The 20,641-nt window shown below is 38.1% G+C and overlaps 1 protein-coding gene across 2 annotated transcripts in view; it reads right to left on the bottom strand.

The window, feature by feature from the left end:
• LOC111151603 (slingshot protein phosphatase 2) overlaps positions 1–20,641 on the bottom strand; it is a 242,645-nt gene that overhangs the window by 168,605 nt on the left and 53,399 nt on the right. The window contains exon 2 of one of the 2 annotated variants that reach the window (XM_022509688.1): positions 18,507–18,587. The exons of the other annotated variant lie outside the window; for it this stretch is intronic. Coding sequence (XP_022365396.1) covers positions 18,507–18,587 — 81 coding nt within the window. The remainder of the gene's footprint in view (positions 1–18,506; positions 18,588–20,641) is intronic. 2 annotated transcript variants of the gene reach the window in all.

Below are 20,641 nucleotides of genomic sequence, written 5' to 3'. Positions count from 1 at the left end.
TGTATGGTAAACCAGGAAACACTGCTGTTTACTTCTAGCCTGTAATGTTACTACCGAACTAGAATAACTATGTATACTAAATATTTTAATAACCTCATTCTGTGGACATTAGTGTTTTTAGATGTTGTACTAAAATATTTCTTCACCTGAAATATTTAGAAAATTTTAACATAGAAAAATGTATTTCATACAAATATCAAATCAGATGGGCTGTAATAACACATAGCATCAAAGTCTTAGTGGCTTAAAATAGTAACAGTTTCTCATTTATACTACATGTCCATCTTAGATTAGTGGAGATTTTACTCCATGTTATCTTCACTCACCAAGGACATGACTGGTTACTATGGCAAGGAGAATGGAATATAAAGAATCATGCATCAGCTCTTAAGCCTTCCACTTAGAAGTGGCAAAAGTCACAAATTTCATTTGCCAAAGTAGTTACGTAAGCATTCCCAACTCCCAAGGGAAGTATAATCCCACCATTATCTAGAATAAGGAGAACCAGAAATATTAGCAAACACAAATGACTATCATAATAGGTAAGGATACTGTATTATACAAGAAGCTTTTGGTTACAAGCAATCTGTAGATTGTAGATAAGAAAAATATATTAGGTAGTGGTGCACATAACTGGTAAATCTGAGGAGGGTGGGAGATTCAGAAATGCAATGGTGTCATTAGGTCTTTATCTTCCCCTCTCTCTTTTTGGACTCTGTTTCCTTCTTAATCTTAGGCAGACTGTCTCCATGTGGTAGTTAAGATGACTACCAACCACGCCAAGCACATTATCATCCTCTTAATCAGAGAGTCCAGAAAAAAGAACTTAATCCTTTTTGCCGCAAGCATCTGTATCTATCTCTTAACATGACCCTGACTGGCCCCGCTTGGTTCACATGCTACTCTGAATCCACCATGGAATCTAGGCAAAGTGGGTACCTTGACCAGCCTGACATACCTAGTGGTAGAAAAGCAGGGCCAAGGGGTTGTCAGCACCATGGAATCATACAGAGTAGAACAGACAAGCTCCCAAAAGAAAAGCAGACCATACCAAATAAGCAGCAGCTATCTCGTGAGAGAACTCTGTTATTTCATTTCCTTCGTCATTCCCCTAAACCGTGATGACATACGCGAGATTAAATTCTATAAACATAAACTCATGTGGTCTTGGCTTTCATACTATAAATTATTGCTGATGTTAAGCCAGATCCATTGCAAAAACATACCAGGAAACACATACTGGTAAATCCTGGGACAAAATTTCTTTAGGTTATTTTGCATAAGGCTTTTTTGAGTGTATGTAAATCCAAGCAATTAACAAGAAAATTTCCTCTTATTCAACGAATGCAATGGATGATTTTTGAGATACCCAAATGAATAACATGACAACATGATTACTACGTTTACAAGTTAAAGGGTGAAAGAAGGGAACTGACTTCCCAAGGTCACAGATAACCTAGTTGTACTGGATTTGAACTCAGCATTTCTCTTGGCAGAGGCAGAAGGGGAAATGGTCAGGAATTAGACTATAAGCTTTATAGGGCAGTGCTTTTTGGTTTGGTTCACAGATAGATCTAGAGCATCCAGAACAATATGTGGCATATACTAAGTGGTTGATAAGAAGTGTGAGGATTAAGTTCCTTTTCTTATTTTAAGTAATAGTCAATAGAAATAAAATAAATTTAGTTTTCTCATTGTTATTCTTCTAAAATCTGGGTAAACAAATTTCTACAGAAATCAAATGCTCATCTTCCAGGAAGTTCCAGGTAATACACATTTGCAACTTGGTACATTCCTCAATGTAGCTTCTTGAAGTTGAGCCAGACAAACTCAAAACAAGGACAAGGAATACAAAACAGAATGAAAGAGAAAATTTAAAAAAAATCAACATTGTTACAGCATCTGTATATGAACATTTTTCTAGATCAACATAAGTCCACACTGTTTTAGGTTTTAGCAGTAATGCTATATGATGCATTGTTTAATAATTTTAAAGAAGGTAGTTACATATGGCAAAACCTCTGGTTATCTTCCTGCAATAGCTGGTAAAGCCCTGTTTTTGGCCAGTCCCTTCTCACTCAACACCTCTTCACTGCCAGAACGATATAGATGGTGCTTTTGGGTCTGTCTTTATGACCCAACAGAGGGACAGGAAAAAAAAAAAAAAAGCTATGCAGGTAGAGCCACCACATTGGACAAGAGAAGGAATGAGAAACAAAGCTCACTTTCATTTTAAAAATGGAATTATTCACCATCTGTGAACCATCTCGCCACAGGAAGTCTTTGACAAATTCAGTAAGTAAACTTGATTGCAGTGAACTCTCATTGACTGCATAAGAAATGTTCAATTTTTTTCTTTTGTAGCACTTGGCAACAAAACTCCCTTCAAAAATCTTGCCCTCCTATGTTCTCAAGCTAGAAGGCAAATTTAGACATAAAACAAAGACTTTCTGGGCAGGGTCTGGATTCACTGTAAACAATTAGAATAGATTCCCATCTACCCCAAACGCCCCAAGATTCTTAGGAAAAATGACATGCTTTAGCCACTCTCCCTAGTTTCACAAAATGGATCATAGGCAGAAATGTATAATTTTAGAGAACAGGCTAAAGATAGCAAAAGTCAGGCAGTGAGAACAGCAAACTTTAAAGTGAAAGAGAAAACACATTTTCTTGTGTACTAATTTCTTAGAAAATATTAAATTGGAAGATTCCAGTTTCCAGGCCTAGAATTACACCTCACTGAATGAAGAAATCAATGGCATTTAATTCTTTTGTGGTGCTGGAACAATCTATTTTGGAAAAACAGTTTTGGGGGAGACATTATTAACATCTCAAATACTGTCAACAATTAACCTTGATCAACCTGAAGCTTTGCTCAGCAGTCTAATTACACACACTGGTTACCTAGCATTGTGGGAAACAAAGAAATACAGATGTTTCCAAGCAACTAACTACATTCTGTTGAGTTTCCTGTGTCAGACCCTATCACTGGTATTTGTGGAAAAGCCAGCTTCAAAGCAAAACCATAGCTAGGATTAAAGCAAACAACCATTCCTCAGCCTCCATTTCCATCATCTTCAAATGATATTTGTAAAAGCAAACCATAAGCGTGATGTTTCCTTACCAGTTGACTAGGCCAGATTCCTACAGTCCAGTGGTGATGAATAGGCAAATCCACATGTGACTTTTGTTGTTTTGTTTTGTTTTGTTTTTTTAAGATTTTATTTATTTATTTGACAGAGAGAGATCACAAGCAGGCAGAGAGGCAGGCAGAGAGAGAGGAGGAAGCAGGCTCCCTGCTGAGCAGAGAGCCCGATGTGGGGCTCGATCCCAGGACCCTGAGATCATGACCTGAGCCGAAGGCAGCGGCTTAACCCACTGAGCCACCCAGGCGCCCCTCACATGTGACTTTTGGATGGAAAGCTGCTTCATGGACCACCAAGAGTGGGTGGTTCTCAGAGGAACAGATGAACCTTTTTGCAAGGCTGCTAAATTATAACAGTGGCTAACATTTATTACGGGTTTACAATATGCCAGGCCTTAATCTAAGTGTTAGCAGACATCATCTCATTTAATCTTTACAATAACCCCACAAGGCAGGTATACTATTTATTATCTCCATTCTTCGGATGAGAAAATTGAGACTTTGAGATGGAAAGCCACTTATCCAGGGTCAGACACTCTTCACCACTACACCATACTGACTTTTTATCAACTTTCTTCTTATTAAGAGTTCCATCCCCCAACAAACGAGTTAATCAAATCACATCACAGAAAAACAAAATGCCATAGACAGCTGGGACTTTGTTTTTCTGTACATTCTCAAGAGTACAGCCAGGCAGATCTTTTTAAAACGTTAACTGGTTCACTCCCCAGCTGAACTTTCCAATGGCTTCCTACTGTCCAGGGAATAAATACCGAGATCCTTAACTTAGCTAACAAGAGTCTTTACCAGCTGGCCTTTGCTGACTTCACTAGCATCATCTTGAATTATTTCCTCCCTTATCTTCTGTGTTCCAACTTTACTGGCCTTCTTTTGGTTCCTTGAATATGCCATAGGTTTCCTCATCTGTTAAGTATTTCCTTCCCCACCCAACTCTCTAGCTGACTTTACTCATCTTTTAGAGCACAACTCAAAACACTAGTTCCCCGAGGAAGCCCTCTTTTGACCACTAACCCTTAACGAGGTCAGGTCCCAGCCTGCTAGATTCTCACAGTATTTTCCTCTGTTCAGAATCCATCACAATTATAATTTAAAAATTCAGTGCCTAATTAGCTGTTTAATGCCACTTTTTCTACTAGAATGTAAGTTTCAAAGGGAGGAACCATGTTTGTCTTAAGCATCACTATAGCTCCACAACCAGCATACTGTCTAGCATATAGGAAGTATTCTGTACATATTTGTTGGCTGAAAGAATAATGAGAGAAAGGTAACCATATACACAAGAAATGGAAACTAAGGTCATGCCTTTAAGGTACAGGGGTCAGGCAAATAAGTGTGACTATAGTCAAGAGAAGGAAGTACCAAGGCCAGTTCTGCTCCACTTTTGGTATTGTGCCTAGCGCTGTTCCAGGTTAAGCCAGTTTAAATAGTTCAAGGTCGAGCCATAGAACCAGACCAGTGGAAATGAAGAAGGAAATGAATGAAGAAGAAAATGAAGCAGTAGTGCTTTAAAATATACTTAATGAGAGATGGAGCTGATCATAAGACCTGGACCTAACTCACATGGTAGAATTTAAATTATTATGACACTGCAACATCATATTTGATTATGTGGCTTTTAATTGGTATTTACTTGTTATATGTAGCTCATAACAGGAAGGGCCATAAATTCTGAGATCCAGAATTGCTTAATATAGTCCTGACTGCTCTGTAGTTCACTTTTAAGACATCTAAAATGGCCCTGGTGGAGGTCTGCTAGTGTTAAAGAAGCTCTTTGAGAAGGGAAAAAAAAAAAAAAGTTATATACCAAAAATTGAAAAGACACCCCCACCCCCCATGAAGATCACTGAGAACTTTCACTGATATAAACTGTACACTAATCAGTTCCAAGGCTCCTCACATTAGCCTGGAGAGATTCAGGCTTAAATGGAGCAGAAAGGTAAAAGGTGCATGTGATAAAGAGTCTTTTTATCCCACATATTAATTTAGGGCAAATAGAGTATTTCCTATCCTCTCATCTTTAAGACTACAAGTAAAAGACTCTAGAGACCCTAGCTTAGCTAGGTACTGGATTACTTGATTTTTAAAAATCTAAAGTAAATTTAAAAAAACCCACTGTCTTTAAAATATGGATAAGACAATTGTGATATTCCAAAAGCCCTTCATATCCTCACCATTTGAATGAAACTCCTTATATTTAAGGCTTTTTCTGTGTGTTTTAATTCCTCTTTTTGGTATTTACTTATATAGTTTTTACATAGTTACAGAGTATACATGTAAATTTTGTTAATTTTTATTTTAAAAGATTGTTTTATTTTTAAGTAATCTCTACCCCCAACATGGGGTTTGAACTTATAACCCTGAGATCAAGTCACATGATTCATTGACTGAGCCAGCCAGGCACCCCAAATTTTGTTCATTTTTAAACTTGTCATATCAAGCAAAGGAAAGAATTATTCTCTCCTTGGGCCACATTGTACCTAGCACACCCATCTCCATTATTCCAGTTACACTACATTTTAATAATCTTATTTAAATTTTTAATTTTTTAATTTAAGATTATTTATTTATTTGACAGACAGATTATTATTTATTTATCTATAAGTAGGCAGAGAGGCAGGCAGAGAGAGAGGAGGAAGCAGGATCCCTGCTGAGCAGAGAGCCTGATGAGGGGCTCGCTCCTAGGACCCTGGAATCATGACCTGAGCTGAAGACAGAGGCTTTAACCCACGGAGCCACCCAGGCACCCCAATAATCTTATTTAGATATGTCTCCTTTTCTAGGCTGTGGGCAATTTAAGGAAAGTGATTGTCTTCTTTATTTTTTTTTTAAGATTTTATTTATTTACTTGACAGAGAGAAACACAGTGAGAGAGGGAACACAAGCAGAGGGAGTGGGAGAAGGAGAAGAAGGCTTCCCGAGGAGCAGGGAGCCTGATGCGGGGCTTGATCCGAGAAACCTGGGATCATGAGCTGAGCTGAAGGCAAACACTTAACGAATGAGCCACCCAGGCACACTCCCTCTTCTTTCTTTTAAGACAATTGTGGAATGAATGAATGGTGACTATGAAATTCTGTTCCACCCCTCTTTTTAATTATTTTAGTATTTTTAATTTTTTTAATCTTTTTTTTTTTAATTTTTTAATTATTTATTTATTTGACAGAGATCACAAGTAGGCAGAGAGGCAGGCAGAGAGAGAGAGAGAGGGAAGCAGGCTCCCTGCTGAGCAGAGAGCCCGATTCGGGACTTGATCCCAGGACCCTGAGATCATGACCTGAGCCGAAGGCAGTGGCTTAACCCACTGAGCCACCCAGGCGCCCTAATTTTTTTAATCTTTTATAGATTTTATTTATTTATATGAGATAGAGAAAGGATGAGAGGGGGAAGGGTAAGAGGGTGAAGCAGACTCCCTGCTGGGCAGGGAGCCCAGTGCGGGACTCAATCCTGGGACTCCAGGATCATGACTTGAGCTGAAGGCAGTCCCTTAACCAATTGAGCCACCCAGGTGCCTTATTTTAGTATTTTTTTTAAAGGAGGTACACACATGCATATGATACACAATTCAAAAAAGGGTAATATGATAAACATTAAATAAGTCTCCATCTCACATCTGTTCCCTGAGCCAACAAGTGCGTCTCCCTAAAGACAACTGTTCTTTCTAATTTTTATATATATTACCAGATACAATCTAGGCATATTTAAAGATCTAAATATATTCTTTTCCCTCTAATTTTTTTTTTCATACAAATGATACACACATACTGATTTGCATCATGGTTTTTTTTTTTTTTTAAGATTTATTTATTTGAAAGAGGGATAGAGATGGGGAGGGGTATAGGGAGAGGGAGAGAGAGCGAATCCTTAAGGAGACTCCCCATTGAACATGGAGCCTGACTCAGGGCTTGATCCCAGGACCCTGAGATCATGACCTGAGCAGAAATCAAGAGTCATGTGCTTGGTATTTTAACAACAGGAGATAATTCCATAGTAATTCATATGGAAACACCCTGATGGGACATCTAGGATATTCTGAATTTTTCACTATTACAAATGATTTTGTAATGAATATCCTTGAATATATGAAATTTCACATATATAGGAAAATTTCTGGAGGATAAATTCCTAATGAAATTTCTTGAGCAAATGCTATGGACATACAGAATTTTGAAAGATATTTCCAAAACGTCCTCCAAAGAGGTCATTCTAATTTACAGTCCACCAACAATATATAGCATTGCTGCTTCCCCTCTGTCCCTGCCAGTACAACATAAGATCACATTTTTTTGATCTTTGCCAATCTGCTGGGTAAATAATGGTATTGGTTAAGAGGACTACGGAATGTTTTTGCACATGGTGAAGAGCCACTTGTATTCTTTCTGTGAAAGTCTGTTAATTTCTTTTGCACATTGTTCTGTTAGGTTTCTGATCTTTAAAAAAAAAAATGTAGAGCACATTATGTATTATAGAAATTAGCTCTTTATCACATGTGTTGAAAAGCTTTTTCCAACGTGTTGTCTTGTGACTTTGTTTATAGGATCTTTTAAAGTAGAATTTTTGGCTTTATGTATTTGAATTTATTAATGTTTTCTTTTATGGTCTCTGGGTTTTGTGTCTAAAGGCTTCAGAGTTAATATTACCATAGTTTACTTAACCATTCTTTTTCTCCTATTATCAAATATATTCATTAAAATTTTAGTACTATTCTTTTAAAATAATTTCTTTAGAAGAAGTTTTCAAGAATTAGATTTCTATGTCAAAGAGTTTGGACATTATTATAACTTTTGACTGAACTGTTAGATGGCCAGGATTTATAATCTTCACCAATATAATCAGCAAGTTAAGATATATACATGAATATCATGCACAGATGTTTTGCAAACATAAATTTATACTAGCACTATTCAAATCTACAGTTAGGCTCATAATCCAGGGTTTAAGAATTTGCATCACACTTCTACAGAATCTGACAAGCCTAAGAATTGGTTATTTCCTGGGAGGAAAAAGAGTAAGTGGACAAATTCTTCTGGAGCAAAGGGGGAATTAAGAGGACTCTGCTGGAAAATTCTGAGAAAGTAACTTGGCAAATAAAGCATCGCAGTAGAGTGAAAAGAAGACAGCAGCATTTAAATTCAAGGCTGTATTTCACTGTTTACTTCATTCCTTCCCTTCCCAAGAGCAGAGTGTCCCTTCCTTCCAACATTTTCCCCAAGTATCTTGAGGTTCTAGCCACCATGTAACATTTCTCAGTCAGCTTCTTCCTTTAGATGTCTTCTGCTTGGCTCCAGGATCAGCCCTTCAAGTTCTTTAAGTTCACATAAGGCCGGAAAATACGATGTTGATCCAAAGTGGAAATTCCAGTTCCAGCCCATGCATGCCAAGAGAGCACTTCCTCATGCAAATGTACCTAGTACAGTTATAGCAGAGATTTCCAGATCTTTGGGGCTATGTCTCTCTCTCATTTGCTGAAATTCATATACTGCTTGCAATATTTTTAATACCCCTTCTCCTTGCTGCCTTCTAGGGCATTTTAGGAGGAAAGAATTATTATTATAATTTCATAATCATAAATTTTATGATGCTTCTGGAAATTTGGTACAGTGCCATGATAGGAATGCTTGTCAAACCAAACAGGAGAGTCACAAGCCTGGGGTAGATTCCAAGCACATATCTGACAGGCAGTATAGCTTATTGAGCAGAGCCTTGGAAATCAGACTTGAACTTCACTACTTAATAGATGTGTGACACTAAGCAAATCCCTGAACTATTCTGAACTAAAATATCACCCTTAGAGAGGCCCTTTGACCATCCTTTATCTAAATGGCTATTCTGCCTTGTTATTATTATTATTATTATTTCCTCATTTGTATTTTTCATTGCACTGTCACATTTTACAATTGAATACTTATTTTTTATTAAGTATGTTCCCCTGTAAGTTCCATTAAGGATGGGGTTTGACTTGTTCACCACCGGATACTCATTGTCTAGCATGGTACCTGCCAAAGAGTAGACTCAAATAACTAGAATAAATGAGCTCACTTTCATTATCCCTAAAACATTATTCACATCAGAAATGTAATATGAGATAATACATGTAGAAACATTTCCTACAGAATCAGGAACATGGTTAGGGTTCAACAAATGTTAGCCATTATTCTAGTTATAGTTCTTAGCATGACCTTTCTAGCTCAATTTTCCTAACTGTAAAGTGAAAGGAAAAGTTACTAACCCTTCTCTACTGCCAAAGTATGCTGTAAAATTACACAAAACAAACAAAAGGCATTAGGAGGAATTCAGAAGATAGGATCCATTAAGATTAAGAGTTTGTTAAATTTACAACTCTCCCATGACATTTGTCTCAATCAGAACCACCCACTGCTCTCTCCAGGGTTAGCAGTTCTTGCCTAATAGTCTGAAATTGCAAATTCACTAGGACTTCACCCCAACCACCAAGTAAGAAGATACTTGGGAAAGCAAATTAGGGTTGTGAAGGATTGTGCTTGAGTACAACAGTGGCAGCACTCCAGAAATTTATAGAAAGAATGAAGAATTAATCTGGCTATAAAATACTCCAGTGATATATCCAATTGCTGGTGATATGTACTATCTAACCTGTTGAAACATAACTTGATTGTTACTAAGCTACCTCCTCTTTCCCTAAACTTCTGTCAACAGTGTGTCTTTATAATATCCTAAATTCAGTCTTCAGGTGCCCCCAGATCTGTAATCTTATAATTCCTCCCTAGAGAATTTCTAAGAACCATGATTCTCAACATTGGCTGCATGAAGTACCACCTATGGACCTCTGTAAAGAATAAAGATGTCCAAGACCCACTGAATGGGAAAGTTGCTAAGGTGAGATTTGAGTCTCTCTATGTTCAAAAAGATTATTTGGTTGCAAAAACCAAATAATGAGAACCACTATTCCATTTGCCCCCAATCTCCTAGCACCAGAATAACAATAATTCCATTCAAGGACAAAGGCAATACAGCATAAGGATAAAAGCTCAGAGTGTCAGGCAGACTCAGCTGTCACTACCAGCATGGTCACATACCTCTGGCAAGCCTCTGTTTCTTCAGCTTTAAATGGTAAATACTAAAAGTATTTAACCTCAAAGACTTGGATCCAACACTAACTTGTATGAAAATCACCTAGAATGTCTGGCAAATAATAAGTGCTAAATAGACTGCCTTGCTCACCTTTCAAAGGGTAAATTATTTCCAAACTACAATCTAAAAAAAAGTCTGGGGGTGCCTGGGTAGCTCAGTCATTAAGCATCTGCCTTCGGCTGAGGTCATGATCCCAGGGTCCTGGGATCGAGCCCTGCATCAGGCTCCCTGCTCAGCGGGAAGTCTGCTTCTCCCTCTCCCTCTGCCTGCTCCTCTGCCTACTTGTGCCCTCTCTCAATCAAATAAATAAACAAAATCTTAAAAAAAAAAAAATTGTAGTCTGTATAATTTTATTAATTAAAAAAAAAAAAACTGTAAGTCATGCCATCTTCTTATTTTCTTGCTTTCCTAAACCAAAATAAGGGACAATTACACCTGAACAGGTCCTGCCTCAGATTATGAAAGCAGGATAACTCAGCTTGTCGGAGCTTTTATTTGGTTCATTTTATAAATCAGGCCAACCTCTTGGTGTTTGCCTGCGATCGTTTCACTGCTACATTCTGTATCCTTGTGCCAGGTATCTCCAAAATATGTCTCTGGTCAAAAGAAGGACCAGAAGTTGAACCAATATAAATCTAGCACAGGGGAAAGCATGGTGTGCCCGAAGCATCATTTTTAGATTCTGCTACCCAAGGCATTAAATATCTGCAACTTGCAAATCACTACGCTAGGCACTGTGGAGAATACAAGAATGTATAAGAAAACATTTCTGGCCCTTCAATGACCATTTTACAAATTTAAATGATATATTTTATTTATTTTTAAAATATTTATTGGAGAGAGAGAGAGCGTGTGCAGCAGGGAGAGGCAGAGAGAGTCTTAATTAGAATCCATGCTGAGGGGCGCCAGGGTGGCTCAGCGGGTTAAAGCCTCTGCCTTCGGCTCAGGTCATGATCCCAGGGTCCTGGGATCAAGCCCCACATGAGGCTCTCTGCTCAGCAGGGAGCCTGCTTCCCTTCTTCTCTCTGCCTGCCTCTCTGCCTACCTGTGATCTCTGTCAAATAAATAAATAAAATCTTAAAAAAAAAAAAAAAAAAAAAAGAATCCATGCTGAGCATGGAGCCCAACGCTGGGTTTGATCTCATGACCCTGTGATCATGCCCTGAACTGAAACCAAGAGTCAGAGGCTTAACCACGTGTGCCACCCGGGCACCCCTAAATAATATATTTTAGAAGTGGCCGCAAGTTACTCATGCCACAAGGCAAATAAAGGATAGTAAAGAAAAGATGGTCAAGATGTCCATTTTTTCCTCCTCCTCCCCTACAGAGTTGGACAATAAACTTAAATTGTGCCCATGGACAACAGTGGCACTGTCCTAGCTCTATGGAAGAGCTGGTGACACCAGGGAATCCTACATCTGCCCCTGCTCTCTATGTAGCACAGAAAATGTGCCAGGCCCTCTAAGTACCTTACATAAGTCATCTCATTTAATTCTAACAACTCTCTGAGACAGGTATTATGATTATCCCCATTTTACAGATTGGGAAGTGAGGCTTAGAGAAGTGAAGTCACAAAGCCAGGAAGTAGTGGAGCTGGGACTCGGACCCAGGTTGTCTGAACCTTGCACCTGAGCTCTTTATTTCATGATGCTAAGCCCTGATTCTGGGGGCCAAAGAGGGTCATCTAAAGAGCACAGGCACATGCTCACATCAAAATCATATGGTCAAGAATTCATGATAGTGGTTACCTTGTGGGATGAGGGTGATGATGGCTGGGAAGGTGAATAGTGATTAAAAGGGAGGAAGGGGGGTGTTGGCAAAAGGGGGAATTGGTGGAGGGGAGTCAATTTCTTGATCTAGGTATGGGTTATACAGTTTTTTGATGTATGTGAAAATTCTTTAAGATATACATAAAAGTGCAAGATAAATGTGCTTCTCTATATGTATATTTTATTTCAAAAAAATACAATATACAAAGTCTAAAGGTGATCTTTAATATTTTGTGTTTATGCTAGCTCCCAGCGTTACTGACACAGGAAGAACAAGTCTTCATAACTTCATGGAAAACCTGGTCCTTAATTGACACAGGTTCACTGAGGATTTGGATCACCAAATTTCAGTATCTCGCTCCTCTTTTAACAGAAGCCTAGCCAAGGAATTTCACTGAATAAAAAAAGTTAAATGCATTGTAACTGAGTTATCAAATGCAAAGTCAACTCTTAGGATTCTGGTCGATGTCTTATTTTGTCCATTCTTCAAGGAAACATGTTACAGACATTGCAAACTGGAGCTCTGCTTCAGGTGGTGTAAAAATTAGCATAGCTAGTTAAAACAGTCGTTCTTAATCCCTCACTCACATTAGAATAATCCTGAGACCACTTAAAAAAATACCTATACCTGGGTCCCACTCACAGAGATCCTGGTTTAACTGGACTAGGTGAGACTCTCATTAAATTATTTTAAAAGTTCACCAGGTGATTCTAATTGCAGAGAAATTAATGAGAACTAGTGGGTTAAATGATAAGGGTAATTCGTAAAATAGCCTTTGTATACCCAAGATTACTACAAATCTCATTTTTCCGCAGATAAGTCGCTCAAGAGGGTAAGATTTTTTTATTTTTTATTTTTAAAGATTTTATTTATTTGACAGACAGAGATCACAAGTAGGCAGAGAGGCAGGCAGAGAGAGAGGAAGCAGGCTCCCTGCTGAGCAGAGCCCGATTCGGGGCTCGATCCCAGGATCCTGGGATCATGACCCGAGCAGAAGGCAGAGGCTTTAATCCACTGAGCCACCCAGGCGCCCCGAGGGTAAGATTTTTTAAAAGAAAAGTTGAAAATTGTTTTTCAGTTGTTATTCTAAGATAAAACAGTTAAGCTTTGCTTTCTGATTATATCTTACTCTGGAACGAAGAAAAATAAGTTTGACATCATAGGAGGTAGATCTCTGTGTCATTTCTTCAGTAATGGTGACCACAATAGAGGTCATTCCAAGTCATTCATTTACTCATACCCATGATAATCTTTTGCGAATTCTTGTTCGAATTTCTTCTGCTTAGGGTGTGACTCTCCTTTTCCAGAGAAAGCAGTGAGTTTTTTCTTTTTATAATGATTAATTAAGCTATTCATGGGAGGTGGTAGTGGATATCTGTTTAAATGTGTACATCATTTTAATGTAATTGTTTTGTAGGTGGGTCACCTTTGGAAAATATTTCATTACAGTTTTATATTCTGTACTTGCAAGCTGTTTCATGATCACTTGCTACATTGTCCTTTGTAATTTCATATTTTGTAGAAACTCATTCATTATAAACTTAGTTAATGAAAAATAGAAATATCTTATACTCCAATGCAGTGTTTACCTTCTTTTGGTCAGCTCTGAAATATCTATAATCTATACATCTATATCTAATCTGTTTTAAATTTTACCCGCAGTTTCACTTGCAAAAAAACAACCCCCCCCCAAAAAAAACCCCAAACCAAACCAAACTCAATTTATTCATTTAAATCAGACTCCTTCCAAGGGAAAAATAACTATGTTTTTGCCACCGGCAACACTTTTATCCCACTCTCTGACCAGGTGCCCTAATCAGAAATTGCTCTGCTGTGCAGCAGAGGTGACGCAGAAGAATTCAAATAATCCTCAGCTCTGGTGGACAGCTGTTTCCTGCTGGCTAACTGGTCATTTGGAACGCATAATAAAACTCACATCTTCTTAGCAACAAATTTTCATTTTTTCCCTTTTTATTTGTGTATGTTGTCCAGTGAAATGATATCTCTGCAAATGAGCCTGAAAAAAAGGGAAAAAATACAGTGCTAAGAGCTGAATGAAAGAAGGTAAATACAAATAATCAGAAATGACCAGATGCGCATACTGTCGGCCTCCATACCATCACCACCTTCTTGCCTGCTACTCTGGTTATCATTGTATCGGTAGGTTGATCCACAACACCCAGTTCAGTGCGTCTGTTCACAATCTCTAGAGTCTTACAGAAGGAGATTTAACGACAATAGCAGTTTTTCCTTTTAAATATAGTTTTACGGGGCACCTGGATGGCTCAGTGGGTTAAAGCCTCTGCCTTCAGCTCTGGTCTTGAACCCAGGGTCCTGGGATCGAGCCCCGCATCGGGCTCTCTGCTCAGCCAGGGAGCCTGTTTCCTCATCTCTCTCTGCCTGCCTCTCTGCATACTTGTGATCTCTGTCTGTCGAATAAATAAAAAAAATCTTTAAAAAAATATATAGTTTTATTTTCTGAGCTAATAAATCATTGTTTTGATCATCCCATATACCACATTCCAAGACTTAAAATATACAAGAAAAACAAGTTACTTCAGAAGAATTCTAAAGATTAAAGTCCCTTCTATTTTGAACCCATAGATAGGCTGGCTATTCAACAGCAGGCCTTGAATTAGGGCTTGCTTATCTTAACACTAATAACTTTTTACAATTCTTAAATCCTTTATCTTAAACTAAGTGAGGTTAAACATTCTCTCTCTCCAAAGCCATTCTCCCACTCCACAAAATGACTACACCTGAAAACTTCCACAGAAGTTACCATCTAGAAGGATACTGCTATGTTCTGAGACACCTGTCCTGCCCTAGAAAAGAATCTACAGTCAAAAATGTAAAGGGGGTGCCTGCGTGGCTCAGTGGGTTAAAGCCTCTGCCTCTGGCTCAGGTCATGGTCTCGAGGTCCTGGGATTGAGCCCTGCATCTGGCTCTCTGCTGGGCGGGGAGCCTGCTCCCCCCCCCCCACCCCCGCCTGCTGCTCTGCCTACTTTTGATCTCTGTCAACTAAATAAAAAAAAATCTTTAAAAAAATGTAAAGAGCACTGGGTGTTATACGCAACTAATGAATCACTGAACCCTACATCAAAAACTGATGATGTACTATATACTGGCTAAGTGAAATTAATAAAAAAATTAAAAATGTAAAGTATGCTAAACCAAATAATTCTTACATTTTCGGTTTTCCTTTCTGTCTGCTTTCTCCATATTTGATTAAAGGGTAGGCTTTTCTTTTTTTCTTTCTTTAATAACAAAAGGCTAACACTCCTTCCTTTCACTGGGCTAATCAACAAAATGTTTTGATTACATGGAAGGAAAATGCATTCCCTGCAAGGATTTAATATCCAAGCAAAGGAATGAAACAGACCACAAAAATAGTATGACCACCTACATGTGTCCCTCCTGTTTGGTAGGGTGGGAGTGGGGTCAGATAAGCAGGGAAAGGAGAGAAAGAAATTGCTGTATTTATAGGCAATAAACTAATGTAACAAGAATTTCCTGACCTCCAGGCTGGGGAAGATATAACCCTGCAATAGTAATGAATCCACTTGTTTCTAGTTGAACTCCCACAAACATGATAATTGGAACTCCAGCTCACACAGAACTTTTTCTCCTCTAAGGCAGGACAGCAACAGGTATGGGGATGGGTAGTGGAGAGGACGCTCAGGAGTGCCAGTGGCTACTGCAGCCACCAGTACCCCAACCTGCTTTAGTCAGGAATGCCTCCATTCTTTCCTATCTGAAGCCGAATTGAAACTCCTGTAACTAGAGCCAGTATCTTCTTCCTCTGTGACCTTTGCCAGTCATCCTACTCTGAGGCAGACCAGTCCCTTTTCTCATTATGGAGGCATCCAACAACCCTGTGCACAGCAAAGGGAACAAGAAACTGCTTCTATCCTTTATCTGGTTTCCATGGAAGCTGAACAGGACCAGAGAAGAGGCAGAAGCCTTTCTACACTCCTCCCCCTCTTCCAAGAAAGCCCCAGGAGATCTAAGGGAGTTAGCCCTCTTCCAGAGAGAGCTACCCCTTCTTTGCCTCTAGCCAAGTTTCCTTCCACTCATCCACATATTTCTTCTCCCCAAATACGGCAGATAAATTATTTTCTCCTCTCCTTTTCATGGCTTTCCATGAATATCCATAAAATGAACTTGTTTAAGCATAGAGTATACAATTCTCCTAAGGGTAAATTACCAAAAAAAATCAGCTTTATTGAGGTATAACTGACAAATGAAATTGTTAAGATTTTAAAGTGTACATCATGGTGATTTGACATCCATATACATTATGAAAACATTCCCCCCATCTGGTTACTTAATATATTCATTACTTCTCATATTTATCTTCTTTGTGTATGAGAACATTTAAGTTCTGCTTTTTTAGCAATATCAATTATAAAATGCAATGTTATCAACTATAGCCACCATGTTTTATGTTATATCTTCAGACTTCATTCATCGTATAGCTGAAAGTTTGCTGTTACGGTAGAGTCTATACTTTACACCTAATTTCCATAGCCCTGGGACCAGCAATTGGTACATGACAGTCAATCAATGCTTGGATAATGAATGAATGAATGAATGAATGAATGAGTGAGTGAATTAATAAATATAGCCAACCGAAGTTCATAATTTTTCTATCCTCAGATTGAAGAGAAAATTCTTCAGTGACTGACTTTGTCTCCTACTCTTTTTTTACAATAGTGAACTTCTATTATCAAATAGTTATCAAGATCCATTCCTTTGGATACATTTCCTTCCTCAAATAGTTATCATACCATTTCCTTTGAAGAAAATTCAAACTGGGGATTTCTATTAGTTTACTCTCCAAACAGTTTTGTTTTCAAGTTTAAGCCTTCACACTGGGAAGGAGCTCTTCAAACTCTTTTGAGGGTGGGGATGGGGGAGCTAAGGGAAAAAAACATATAGGAAGTACTCCCCAAGCAACAAAACAGGAGGAGAATCCAATACTTTTTAGAAGCCAGCCAGTATATGTAACCATTTTTGTCTTATGAAGAGGAAAAGACAACAAACCTGACTTAAATGAATAAAAGCTCTGGCAATAAAATAAAGCAATCCAGAATAATCTGCAAATGCATATACCCTACTAATTGTTTCTCAGAAACCATTAAAACTAGAGTCATCTTTCCTCCCCGTGTGTACAACTTCATAAAAATATTCTTCATACAGATTGTCATGCACTGGCCTCTTTAAGACAAAATCAGTCAAAAAAATAAGCCAGTCTAATCCAGAAGATGCCAATGCACACTGAACAAAATAATAAATCTTGAGGAAACTATATAAAGAGGCTTTGTATGTATGTCATCAATGATGATGCTGTCTGCTGATAATGAGATCACTGATGGGTGGCAGCGGAGATCTGACGTCAGCACTGCTCCTGCTTATCACACAATATCGGGAAGAATATAGCCTTTTCACCCTCAGTCTGTCATCGGCAAAATGTTGATAATAAATGAGTATTCATGTGAATTCCTCAGTTAATGTTCTCAAGCACTAGGAAAGGAGCATAGCTCCAGCTATTAGTGAGTGAGTCACAATAACGAACTTCCTGCCATTCCATACTCATCGTCAATGATGAATGAAGTGCAACCAGGCAAGTCAATGTAATAGTTGAATGAGGTCCTGAAACAGTGATCACTTTCTTTGTTCAATGAAGGTGAAGTAAAGAAGACAGTTTACGAGTTGGCAGTACTATAGTGATATACTTAAGAGGCACAGCTTACTTCCAGAGACAGAGTTTCAACTGGTGAAACTTTAACAATATTTACAGAGTGCCTACTATGTACAGTAAACATCCCAAAATAGAATCCAGATTTTATCATCAAGGTTTGCAAAACCTAGTTTTAGCCATGGCTAGAGTAAATGCAGTTATCCTGTTGGAAAAGATATTAAGAAATTATGTTGGGGATCAGGTAAGATAAACAAATTTATAACATACTTATAACATAGTAGTTAGATAGCTCCACATTTGAAATGACCTGGTAATTATAACATTATTTAGCTTAAAATATCAACAGCCAGGATGTGTTAGGTCTATGTACATGGAGAATAAAGGTCTAGTGGCAGCACCAATACCAAGCATTTGCTATGAAGAAAGGGAAACTACTGACAATTTAAAAATGTACAAACCCACAAAACAATCATTTTTTATTGAGGGAGAATGCACTCTAAAGTTCCAGGACACAACATTTCTCTATTTCATAGGTACCTCTTGAGTGGAGATGATTATGCATCCATATATGTCATATTATTTATAAAGACGTTCATTCCAAGTCACTTATATTTATATTTGCTTTCACAAACTATGTATTTGACTGAGTGATGCCAAATAGATGAAATAATAGGCACTATCTCAGTTGCATTTAAGAGCCAAATTTACCCAAAAAGCTCACTTGAAATACCAAAGGCTGTATAAAAACATATACCTACGTACATTGGAACCACTAAAGATATCTGATTCTTCACATTCACAGCAAAGTAACACTGCTGATTCACTGTCTTCCAAATGAGAGCTCTGTAATATAAACAACATCATTTCAGAGATCCAAATGAACGGGGGCCATGAGCATGAGGGAAAAGCCAGCAAAAATCACTGAGTCATGTTAGCTCAGAGGTGAGAAGTTGCGATTCCGATTAGTGACGGCTATGTTGGAGAGAATACAGCCAACAAGTTGATTGGTTAGGTGACTGGAAAATTGATTGAGAAATGTTTGATTAGCTGAAGCATCTTCCATGATTTCCAATTTGGGCAATGGGGTGTCCCTTTTCTGTAAAGATGGTGCTACTAACCCTGTATGGTATGTACTCTGTATACTTCTCAGAATGGGGTAGGTTTGTGCTCATTTATCCTCAGATCCAAAGGTACATATTTGATTTGATTGTTTAGAGTCAGGCTTTAGAATATAACACAGGACACGACTGGGGTATCTAACCACTAGCCTCATTAGCCCTCTGCTAACAAGTGTTTATAAGAACAGCCAAAAGATATGCCCTGCCCAAGTCCCCCTGACAGATGCCAGAAAACAATTTAAAACCTTTCTTCCACTATCCAATCTCTTTTTCAAAATCTGTCTAGAAGACCGATAAGGAAAAGGAGACAAAGAAGTGAAACAATTAGCTGGTAACACAAGAGTATTTTTCCCTTATGACTAACACCACCACAAAAGAGAAGGAAAAAAGCTCTAACTCTGACCCATTAAGTCCCATCCAAATGTCTGCTATTTGAGTAACAGCTGCTGGAAACTGAGCTGTCCCTGCATAGAGATGTAGATGTTTATGTCATCAAAACTTCTCACTATCATATTATCTAGCAATCCCACTTCTGGGTATAAATCCAAAAGAACTGAAATCAGGATCTAGAAGAAGTGTTTGTACTCTCATGTTTGTTGCAGCATTATTTACAATAGCCAAGATAATGGAATCAACCCAGATGTCCAACAATAAACAAATGGTTAAAGAAAAAGTGATATATACATACAATGGAATATTATTCAGCCTGAAAAAGGAAGTCCTAAGTGAAATAAGCCAGTCACAGAAGGATGAATACTACATGATTCCACTTATTTGAGGTGTCCAAAATAATCAAACTCACAGTAGCAGAGAGTAGAAAGGCAGTTGTCGGGGTGGGGGTGGGGGGGCCGCTAAGGGAGATTTTTGTTTAATGGATATAAAGGTTCAGTATTGTAAGATGAAAAAGTTATGGAGATCCGCTGTGCCACACAGTGTCTACTGTTAACAATAATACTCTATTGTGCATTTAAAATTTGTTAGGAGGGCAGATCTCATGTTAAATATTCTTACCACAAAACAAATAGACAACAACAACAAAAATGCAAAGAGGCACAAGGAAATTTCTGGAGGTTCAAAATGAACTAAACATAGGTTTAGTGTTGGTTATAGTGATGGTTTCACAGGTGTGTGCATATGTCCAAACTCATCAAACTGTATATATAAACTATGTGCAGTTTTTTGTTTATCAATTATATCTCAATAAAGCTCTTAATGACAGAAAAAACTTCTCACTACTACTGGCTGAAACTTAATTATATATATCTACTCTGGCTATCCTAGTTGACTCCTACTTTGATTTCTCAAAGCTAAAACTATGTCTCAACCCATTGAATACCTGCAGAGATTAAGAGTTTTAGAGTACAAATAAATGAAAGTAAAGCTCAGAGTTACTATTCCTGATAACTGCCTTCTCCTGGTTTATTTCCTTCTTTTTTCCTACCCTGATCCTTTGCCTACTTTGGTTTCTCCTTCTCACAACCAACTCTCATCTTCCATTATCCCTCCCTCTTCCTCTTTTAGAAAATAAACAGAAAAACCAAATATTTAAAATCACTTTTTAAATCCTATATATGCAAAATCTCTTTATTTCTTATACCCTTGTGTTTTGGAGGGGAGAGAAAATAAGAACGTCTTTTTAAAAAGATTTATTTATTTTAGTGTGGGGATGGGAGAGAATCTCAAGCTGACTCCTCACTGAGCATGGAGCCCAGTGTGCAATTTCATGACCCTGTGATCATGACCTGAGCCAAAATCAAGGGTCAGACCCTTAGCCAACTG

This window comes from Enhydra lutris, unplaced genomic scaffold (genome assembly GCF_002288905.1).
Source record: "Enhydra lutris kenyoni isolate GAN:26980312 unplaced genomic scaffold, ASM228890v2 scaffoldscaffold26, whole genome shotgun sequence".
NCBI classification, from domain to species: Eukaryota; Metazoa; Chordata; class Mammalia; order Carnivora; family Mustelidae; genus Enhydra; species Enhydra lutris.
This window is presented reverse-complemented; position numbering and strand designations above follow the sequence as displayed.